At 38.3% G+C, this 11,402-nt stretch overlaps 1 protein-coding gene across 2 annotated transcripts in view; it reads right to left on the bottom strand.

Moving 5' to 3' along the window:
* Positions 1-2,052: 2,052 nt before the first annotated feature.
* dgkg (diacylglycerol kinase, gamma) overlaps positions 2,053-11,402 on the bottom strand; it is a 131,161-nt gene continuing 121,811 nt past the window's right edge. For both annotated transcript variants that reach the window (XM_016532382.1, XM_016532383.1), the window contains 3 exons: positions 6,844-6,964; positions 5,975-6,035; positions 2,053-3,802 (listed from right to left, as the gene is read on the bottom strand). In XM_016532382.1, the coding sequence (XP_016387868.1) occupies positions 3,707-3,802; positions 5,975-6,035; positions 6,844-6,964 (278 nt within the window). In that variant the 3' untranslated portion in view covers positions 2,053-3,706. The remainder of the gene's footprint in view (positions 3,803-5,974; positions 6,036-6,843; positions 6,965-11,402) is intronic.

Genomic DNA, 11,402 nt, shown 5'->3' with positions numbered 1-11,402 from the left:
AGCACGGTTTGACAGATAAAATCGTGTTATTGTTATGAGAAAAGAGACAGTGATGGGCAGATTGAGCAATCACAGTTTTAGGACAGCAACAAATAATAGATAAAAGCCGTCCAGTCCACAAATGAAGACATATGTGGTGTCAGAGACATCATGGAGCTCATTTGTGATGTGAAGGACATCGCTCTATCACCACTCTTCTCTGAGAGCGAGTAGGCCTGGATGATGACACTAACAAAAATGAGTTATTGCAACACAGCAAAACAGATGTTGACCTCTCGTCCCCCCCCCCCACCTCCTATTTTGTTCCTTCATTTGGTTGATTTTTTTTTCAGTGACTTGTATTGCAAAAGTCTTTGCTCCAGGCAAAATGCTATTTTGTATTAGTAAGTTAAGGCTATCAGTCATTCACAGAATTGACACAGAAGGTGACATCGGTACAATTTAGAAATTACATTTCCCAAACGTGACATTCCTCAGTCGCCCATCGATTGGCATACATTGGCGCCAAACCTCAGTTTACAAAATACAAAACAGAACAGAGAACATCCACAGAGGTACTTGTACAATGAACATGCTACTAACGGATTGAGGAAAAGCACAGCGGGTAGATACAAGGGGCCTGGATAGGGTCCAAAAATATAATCATGTGAAACTAATAAAGAAGCAACAATCAGAGTGGTCTCTCTTCAAGCAGACGTCTTTGTCTTCTTTGTTTCAGCAGGCATGCGGTGGTTAAACTTTAGAGAAAATATAAACAATATCTATATATACATGACTGTTTAAAATCATTCTAAACTGTAAAATGAAAAGTAGCTGTAAACATGCACTTGTAACCAAACCGCCGTTCTTTAAACACCAGACTGTCACGCAGGATAAACCATCTGTCCAATGACCACAGGAACAATGGGGCTCTTTTAGCCAAATCCACCATTAACTTCTATGATAAACCGACTCACTGGCTGGAGGTGAATGTCTGTTCTGTGGTCATATGGAGAGATTAGCATTTTTTAGGACACTGGCGTAGCTTCTGCGGTTCAGTGTTCTTTAAAGGGAACGTTAACCTGCTAACCCTAAAGTCGACACCTGAACTTTAAGTTAATCTGACCCCAGTTCTGTATTGGTGAAATATATATATATACAGTTCCAACACAGACCTTTGCGCCCTACGGCACACTGTGAAAGCATCTGATGATCACTGCATGTTGATCTATATCAGGCAACTCTGCCTGATGGCTACAGTCAATCATGTGCTAATCTCTGATACTATATTAAGTTATACCTTTAAACACATTCATATATATGCACACAAGGCTCCTGGATTATATGAATACTGATACATAGTGGGCATCTTTAAGTTAAATACTCTTTTCGGGCCTTCTCAGAAGGTCACAGTTGTTGACCGTTAACCGTAACTTCCGTCCTCTGCATTCATCTGGGCCGCTTTCACACCCGCTTGACTGTCGACCTGAAATTGCGAGCCGATGTTTTCATGCTGCAATTAGGAATAGTGTTTCACTCCCTGAAATAGGAAGTTAAATTTAGGCTCCGTCCATGCAGCAGTAAATCAAACCCCACTGCAGTAGCTTGTTGTGACAGACGAGGACCAGAGGATTCAGTGTTAATACCAGCGCTGGATCGATTTCAGCCCGCCTCTGAATGGAGATGCTACAGTGAAGAGACTTTCTGTTTTCTCAGAAATATGGAGCAATTTTTTTCTTAAATTGTTTCTGTAACAAAATATAACAATATTTAATTTGTTTACATTAGTTAATGCATCATGAGCTAACAATTAAGAATATTTTTACAGGATTTATCCTGGTCAATGTTAATGTCTTCATATATTCATGGATTTTTCAGGTTGTATTACATTATTTAACATAATATGAATATACATGAATTAACAATGAACAATAGTATAAATTTATGTGGTGGAATTGAACTTGAACCAAGCAATTCAATTTATGAATTAAAGTTAAGCGAGATTATTAAATGCTGTAAATATACTTTCTAGTTGTTGACATCTAATACATTAACAAATGTTAACAAATTAATCCTTGTCTTAAAGTGTTACCATTATGTCCTTAATGTTCCTTTTGTAAAAAAAAACGCTTAAAACTGGCCTAAACTGGTTTGATGGTCTTAGCTGGTGTAAGACCTGTTCACACCAAGACGAATGTTTAGTGCGAAAATTCTGTTTTTCAGAAAGATGTTCTAATCTGTTTTTGAATAGATTGCATTATCAAGAAAACCAGCCAACCGATATGATTCTCACTTTTTTGATCACATGCCCTGAGTCGCTGCTGTTAAATAAAACTAATTTAAGCGCCACCTACTGTCATAGAGTGAAGTTGCATTTTTCATTCAGTCATTCTTCCATTTTTCGCATTGGTCTGAACAGACAAATCACATGTGAAAACTGGAACGAATTTCTGTGCCGTACATTTGTGTTGGTATGAAAAGGCTATTAAGATGGTCTTAAGATGGTCTTCAGCTAGTCTAGCTGGGTTACCTGCAAGTCTCCCAGTTGAATAATTCTCAGACCCCTCTGAATCTAGCCAACAGATGCGTAAGATGTTTTTTTATCGACAGAATCTACTCCCAAACTTAATGGCACGCTATTTTGATTTGGCTTAAAAAATATGATAAAATCATCATATTATTGCAGAAATTGCTACGATATAAATGCTCATTGGTAAAACTGCTTTAGTACACTAATTCTCTCTTCTAAGGGTTTTCTAAACTTATACTGCATTTTTGAGACCTTAGGTCCATTCTCCATGCTGAACGCTAGCACTGTTGTTTTAGAGGGCAGTACGGGATTAAATAAACATCCAGCTAACTATAACAAAACTTGCACTGGTCAGTTTTGCGGCCTGAGGGTGAACACCAAAACTGCCTGGAGCAAACACCAGAAGCTGAAATGTTTCATCTCTTTCAGGCCAGTCTAACTTATCCCTATCAGCAGACCCCCATAAACATATTCATAATGGATGAGTATGCTGTTTCATCTCTTTAGTGGTGGCATGTCGCAGGGCCTTGGAGAGGCACTGGAATGAGTGCTTTGCATGCACTGATGTATAATTCAGTAAGCTCCTTTAGGAGGAAAGTTTGTTCCCTGGTCCTGCTAGGCTAAGCCAGGGCCCAGTGACGTCCATATGTGCACCACCAACTCTCATGTGAAGAACATTATCGTGCTAGGTTGTCTCTCGCTCTCCTTCTCTTTTCACTTGAACACACTTCTTTTCCTTTTGCTGGGCGAGTCTCTTGCTTTTCTGGTCCTCTCTTCCTCTCTTTGAAATTGGCAGTATCTTCTGATGAGCCGTCTCAAGAGGAGGGAGAGGGCACACAGTGTGATCCCAAGGCAGTGGCCTACTGGTAGGGGGGGATTTGGTTGGAATTGAGTCATAGCTTACAGGTCACAAGCCTGTGATAAGACGTTCTGGATGATAAGACACAGGAAGTGGTCATGACACTCAGAGAGGGTCTGTTCAACCGGTTCAGCCTGTGAATATCAGGCTGTGTTGGGAGATGGGGTCCATTATAGATCCATTACAGTGTTGTGTTTGTATTGATTGTATTGAGTGTTGTGTTTGAAAGGTCTCTTCTCTTTGGGTCCCACCTCCCAAAGATGAAGAATTAGCTGAGGAAGGTGGAGATGCTTGAGTGTATGATTGTAGAAAAGTGGTTGATATTTGGAGTCCCACATCTAGTCCCGACTTCTGTTGCGCTTCTTGAAGAAGAAGAATGTTTTCTGTGGCGGTCCCAGCAGCATGGGCACCTGGTTCTTATGCGTGATCCGTATCTGCAGGAAAGAAGATAAGATTACTCTCTGAAGACAACCAAATCTGAACATCCTTCTGCTTGTTAATTACTCACTGTTTTAAGCAGTTGTCTCGTTCACATTCAGCAAATGAGATGACAGAAGTCACACATGTCCAGATTAACAGGCACAAATTTGAGAACGTAAGAGCTGACCTTGAAACTGAAATAACATCCCATATTCCCCTCTGCACAGTTGGGCAAATTAGAGAGGACTAAAAGCACAGCGGCACACTTTTTTTTAGAGCTTGCGCTGATAGAGATGTATATACAGTGGGTACGGAAAGTATTCAGACCCCCTTAAATTTTTCACTCTTTGTTATATTGCAACCATTTGCTAAAATCATTTAAGTTAATTTTTTTTATATAACAAAGAGTGAAAAATTTAAGGGGGTCTGAATACTTTCCGTACCCACTGTATAGCGGAGGACATTGTGTTGGCGCTATGTGCAGATGGAAAGCTGCATGTTTATTCCACTCTCTTAATGACATAATCAGTCAATGGCAGGGTGTGACATGACAGTGTTTTAATTAACAGTCTGCTCGCTGGGATGGGTGAGTGTACAAAGCTGCAACAGACCGGAGGAGGCAATTTTCTGAGATGGAGAAAAAGGTCCTGCTCTGAACTGAAACCTATCATTGAGCATTGGGTGTATCTGACTTCACATTACATCACATACTCTTGTGAACTTTAAGAGCAGACAGAGACTGGTCTCTTTCTAAAATATGTTTTTTATTTATAATCTTTTGCCACTTGGATGTGGTAATGCAGTTATTCTATTGCAACTTCACAGAACCAACAAGTACTTGCATATAAAAAACTTACATCTTGAATGCAGTGTGAAAGCATCTGCCAAAGCATAAAAGTAAATGTAAATAGAAAAATACGAAAAAGCTGATTTGAACTCTTATATGTTAGTGGACTCAATGCCATGAGGCCATTTGACATCGTATTTTGGGTTGTTTGGCAGAAAACTCCACTTGGAAATCTGATCTGGACTGTGAGGTGAGACTTGTGCAATTAATGATGTATTGTGACCCAATTGTATCATGGGTCATACTCAAATGTACAATGTTAAATGAGATCTTTGGCGTGGAATCGAACTCAGGTTTGGACCAAGCAATTGAGTTGAAGGTAAAATCAGCCTTAAAGGGATAGTTCAACCAAAAATGAAAATCACCCCATGATTTACTCACCCTCATCCCATCCTATGTTTATATGACTTTTTTCTTTCCGACAAGTACCATCTGAGTTATATTATAAAAATGTCCTGGTTCTTCCAAGCTTTATAATGGCAGTGAATGGGTGTTGAGATTTTGAAGTCCAATAACGTGAATCCATCCATCATACTCCATATGGCTAAAGGGGATTAATAAAGGCCTTCTGAAGTGAATTGATGCATTTGGGTAAGAAAAATATCCATATTTAAAACTTCATAAACATAATCTCTAGCTTTCGCTAACTGTCGTACACGTGTTCACAATATCTCAAGAACCAAGTTTTTTTTTTACAGCAAAGGAAAACCAGTCTCCTCATTGAAATCCTCCGACATTTTATTTATCCTTATTTTGTTCTTTAATTCTTGGCCGGTGTGTTTTTTTTTTTTTTTTTTGCTCTCTCTGCACTTCCGCGTTCGTCACTTCTCACCAGAGCTTAAACTATACATCATCCGCTGGAACGGCACTCTCTCGTGAATGCATGTATGACAGTTAGCAGAAGCTAGAGATTACGGTTTATAAAGTTTTAAGTATGAATATTATTCTTACCCAAATGCATTGATTCGCTTCAGAAGGCCTTTATTAACCCTCCAGAGCCGTGTGGAACACTTTTTATGATGGATGGATGGATGCACTTTATTGGACTTCAAATTCCCGACCCCCATTCACTGTCATTATAAAGCTTGTTAATATAACTCCGATTGTACTCGTCTGAAAGAAGAAAGTCATATACACCTAGGATGGCTTGAGGGTGAGTAAGTCACGGGATAATTTTCACTTTTGGGTGAACTATCCCTTTAAGGTGCAGTCACATTAGTGAAATGTCTTGTCTTGTTTAATTACAGTGGTGGATTGGCTGGTATGGGTCATGAAAGAGTCTGTGTTTCAGACATTTACATAAAAAATTGTAAACGAAAGCCAAATCAAATGAGCTGACCGTGCATGGAGGCTGCATCCACGGTTCTCCATCAATCTGCATGGGCAGCAGACGGGACGTCCTGTGGACGGAGAGACAAGGACAGAGGGAAAAAAAAGACAGAGCTGTTACGGGTCAGGTCACTGACCAGGCAGATCGCGGGCACGAGGCTCCTATACAACACTTTTCCTAGACGGCTCTGAACACTGTGCTCTTTGTTCCCACAGCCCCGTTCCCAGTCGGTCCCCTTACTCTCTAAACTAACACACTCACACAGTTCAGCACCTCTATTCCCACACACACACAGTTACAAAAAGTTAGTTTAGTCTTTTCAGCAGGGCCACTACAAGTTAAAGCAACACAGCATGGGAGAATGACAATGATGAATGCGCTATTAATGCCTATTACGGAAAGTGTTAGGTCGTGGGCAGAACGACCCTGTGTACAGGTGAGGAAACGGCAGCAAAAATTGTGAATAATCACCTTGCTTCAATTCAGAACTAACTGTTAGGGTCAATATGAGTGTTTAATGGAGCGAAGCAGGCCGGGGCAACATAAACTTGTGAACTAGCACCTCAGAAGTGATGGGTCTCAACTGGTTCATTAGCATACGTCAGGACTGAGCAGTGTGTGTTTAGACATGCTACAAACATCATTATTCAACAGTACGAGCGAGTCCAAAATGTTAGAGCTGTTGGCAAAGTGAGTGACAGCAGGTCAAAGGTCTGATTTACTAGCTGCATTGGCCAAGAGAAGACGTCCTGCTGAGGGGGAGGGGGAAGAGTGATGTTTCAGAGCCATGGACACAAGTCATCAGAGTGTTTGCCTATGAGTTGGACCAATACTGAACATTTAGTCAATGTGTATGTGGACAGGCACAAACTGCTGACCTGATGGTGACACTGGAACACTGTGCAAGACGCCGCCCAGCGCTCTTAAGGCCTGTGTAGATCTGACCCATCTCGATGGCTCCCTCCAAACCCACCACCTCCAGAAGCTGATCACTCAGATCTGTTTTGCCAGAGAAGGAAAGACAAATAGATTTATGTTTCATTTAAGTATCAACTTTTTCTTAGATGCTTTTTTCTAAAATCCCTTAGGAGAACTAAATGGAGAAGAAATTATTTATTGTTAGTTAACTTGGATGTCATGGCACAGATAATTTGTGACCCTGGACCACAAAACCAGTCTTAAGTCGCTGGGGTATATTTGTAGCAATAGCCAAAAATACATTGTATGGGTCAAAATTTTTGATTTTTCTTTTATGCCAAAAATCATTAGGCCCTTAAGTAAAGACCATGTTCAATTAATATATTTTGTAGATTTCCTACTGAAAATATATCAAAATTTAATTTTTGATTAGTAATATGCATTGCTAAGAACTTCATTTGGACAGATTTAAAGGCGATTTTCTCAATATTTTGATTTTTTTTTTGCACCCTGATTTTCAAATAGTTGTATCTCGGCCAAATATTGTCCTATCCTAACAAACCATACATCAATGGAAAGCTTATTTATTCAGCTTTGAATTGAATTGTTTCTCAATTCCAAAAAAAATGACCCTTATTTACATGATCACATTTGGTCTTGTAAGAACCTGATGACAATTTCATAATAAAATCTTTTGATTGCATATTTTGAGAGCAAAGTTTGTGATGTCATTAAATGTAAAGTTCACCCAAAAATGAAAATTCTGTCATCATTTACTACATTGATTAACACATACACAGCGCACATCAAATATGGTCAACGGAAGCTCAACCATACTTCACTGACATGAAGCATGCATGTTTGACCTTTTATTTATCATATTTGATGTGCTCAAATTATGCGCGCTGATCAATGTTTACATGTTAATAATCTAAATTAAATCTGTTCATCATAAAATGTGATTGCATCTTTTCTGAAGACATGGATTAAACAGCATTCCTATGGATTTTTTTCATGATCTCTTTATGGTTGCATTGACTTTCAGTAGAGACAAAAATCTCTAAGGTTTCATTAAAGATGTCTTAATTTGTGTTTCAAAGATCAAAAAGTCATACAGGCTTGGAACATGAGGGGGAGTAAACAGAATTTCCATTTTTGGGTAACTCTTTAAGACCTCTGACATGCTGAGAATGCTGGGGGACTAAACAATATGATAACCATAAGATGTAGGGGAAAAGTTTCAATGTATTCTCAATTCTGCCTCATTGCTGTCTAGGATAAACAACTGCGATAAAAGATATATTTTTTTTATTATGGTAAAGGAAGAATAGTAAAATCATATAGGTGAATCTAAATTGCATTTTAAAAACCACAAAGTAAAATGAAATTCAGCTGGTAGTATGAGAGAAAATGAGCATAGACCTACAGGAGAAAAGGCATTGAGGTCAATGGTTAAGCCTACTAGCAGGCTAAGCTTTAGTAAATGCTTGTGGAACATTGTTATCCCTTTACTCACTCATTAATTTTCTCTCATCTCACACTAGCACACACAACAGGGTCAGGGCAGCAAGTGTCCCATCCACACACACACAGGGGAAATTATTATATGTCTGTTGCAGAGTAGGAGAATCAGGCCCACTGAATGAGTGATTTATAAAAGCCTCTTTATTTAAAAAAAGCCTCCTTCTGTGAATCATTATTCAAGAGCCAATGCAATCAAATCAGTACATGAAGAAGTGGGTATTACATGAAACATCATCTCAAGAGTGTGAATGCAGCATCTAGAGCTGATAATGGAACACACAGATCCAGCACTATTTTAGTATTATTTATATACTATAATTTTTTTAATATATTTTCAGTTTTCAGTAATTTTTTGTGCTTTTGTCATTTTTACAAATGTATTTAAATTACTATTTAGGTTTAATTGATTTTTATTTCAAGTTTAGTTTTAGTTGTGTAATCAAGTTCTTGTGACCAAGTTTTTCATCCAATATTTTATTTTGGCTTTAATTCAATATACAAAAATCCTCAAAGTCGTTTCTTTGATGATACTTGGAATGTTCCTGGAAGAACTGTTGACAGTATTTCGAGTTCTTGCAGGAACATATGGGTTCCATTGTTACCAGTGTGTTACCAATCTGAGACTAGTGCTAAAAATGCTGACATGTTCCATGAACTTGGTCCTATGTCCATCTTCATTTGCAAAATAGAAGCAATTAAAATGAGAGTGTACTAAAGCTATATCAAAGACTGAGAATTAATTCTCAAGAAAATGAGGCACGCATACTACTACACTGCAATCCAAAAAGCCATGTAATAGAAATCTCTCTTCTCTTTCATACCCCATCCATTCTAAAAGTTGACCCACATTAATGGCCCATCAGTGGAAGCTTTAGCTTGCTGTTCAGTGGATGGATGCACAACATCCACACAACCAGTTCAAGCCAAATGTACAGAGCGATCTGTCAAAGAAATGTTTCAAATTTACTCATGCTGGGTCCGCCTATAAAATTCAAAGCTCATCCAAGTCTATCATTAACAAAAAGTTCTCTGATGTGTGACATGTACTTAAAGGCACATCTGCAAACAGCTTATGTTTACTCCCATCAGCTGCCTAGAATCCAGAAAGGCAGCAATGGTTTGTTTAGATGTAAATGTATGTTGTTTAACACAGTGTAAATACTGTTAATAATTTCACAATGTCACCTGACAGAACACAGACACACTTTTGCAACCCAGCAGGAAATTGTCGGCTGGCTTATTCTAGTCTTATGAGATAGAGGCTTGAGCAAGGACAATGATGCAAGTTTGACTCCATAAAACGTCACACACGATGCTGACCAGACAGAAATAGCATCCGAAACGGACAGAGTTTGACTTTGGTTTACAATGAATGAGGTCAAAATATCAAGACAAATATGGATATCATACTAAAATATTTTGGTAAAACTTTACAAGAAAGTTCAACATGTAAACATTAGTTAATGCATTGGGTATCATGAATGAAAAAAAAGGACAATAGTTCTTTACAGCATTTCTTAATCTAATTTTAAGAATGAACAGAGATAAAATAATGTTTTTATACAGCTTGAAATGTTAAGAATGATTAAAAAGTATTGTTTGTTGTTAATTCATGAAATTTAATGCATTGACTGTCACGGTCACGGTGTGTGGAGGCAGGCAGGATGACGAGGACGACAAGGATTCAAATAAGGATATTTAATGTAGAGACAACAAGGCAGATTCGGGTAGGAGAGACACACACACTCGGGGTAACATTCACAATAACCGACAATACTAGAATACACGAGACAGGAACTTATATGGCAGATAACGAGGGGCAGACAGGTGAGCACACTGAGGATAATTAACTAATGATTGAACGGGCTAAACCAACAAAAGGGGAAGAAACCACAACAACCAGTCCACAGGGGTGTTACATTGACAAATTGAACTTTTTATGAACTGTAACCAATTTTGGTACAGTGGTACAAATTCTTTTTCAGGAAAACAAAAAAAGAAATCTGGGCAACACTTTACAGTAAGATTCCATTAGTTAATGCATTAAAGGGTTAGTTCACCCAAAAATGAAAATTAGCCCATAAATTACTCACCCTCAAGTCATCCTAGGTGTATATGACTTTCTTCTTTCAGACGAATCCAGTCGGAGTTATATTAAAGATAGAGCTTGAAAGATCAAAGACAATTTTTTATATAACTCCGACTGGATTCGTCTGAAAGAAGAAAGTCATATACACCTAGGATGCATCGGGGGTGAGTGAAACGCAGCCTAATTTTAATTTTTGACTGAACTAACCCTTTAACTACCATTAATTAACAACGAGCAAGAAATTTGGGTCACAATTTATTTTAAGGTCCAATTCTCGCTATTAACAAACCATTAACTATGACTTTTGCCTCAGTAAACTTCTAATTTACTGCTTATTATTATTTAGTAGGTAGTAGGTATAGGGATGTAGAATATAGTCATGCAGAATATGTGCTTTATAAGCACTAATAAACAGCCAATATGTTCATAATAGGCATGCTAATAAAGAACTAGTTAATAGTGAGAACTGGTCCCTATACTAAAGTGTTACAGAAATTTGCTACAGTATTTATTAATCCTTGATAACATTATTTAATAAAAAACAACTATGCATTGTTGGTTCTTGTTAGCTCAGAGTCAGGACCATTACATTTTAAAGGGGTCATATGACGTTGCTAAAAAAGAACATTATTTTGTGTATTTGGTGTAATGAAATGTGTTTATGCCGTTTAAGGTTCAAAAAACACATTATTTTCCACATACTGTACATTATTGTTTCTCCTCTATGCCCCGCCTTTCTGAAACGCGTCGATTTTTACAAAGCTCATCGGTCTGAAAAGCGAGGTGTGCTGTGATTGGCCAGCTATCCAGTGCATTATGATTGGCCGAATACCTCAAGCGTGTGACGGAAATGTTACGCCCCTCACCATACTGTGATGATGCCTGTCAGGCCGGAGCGACAAGACA

This window comes from Sinocyclocheilus rhinocerous, unplaced genomic scaffold (genome assembly GCF_001515625.1).
Source record: "Sinocyclocheilus rhinocerous isolate Xijiao unplaced genomic scaffold, SAMN03320098_v1.1 scaffold755, whole genome shotgun sequence".
NCBI classification, from domain to species: Eukaryota; Metazoa; Chordata; class Actinopteri; order Cypriniformes; family Cyprinidae; genus Sinocyclocheilus; species Sinocyclocheilus rhinocerous.
Note: the sequence above shows the minus strand (reverse complement) of the source record. Positions and strands in the feature narration are given on the sequence as shown.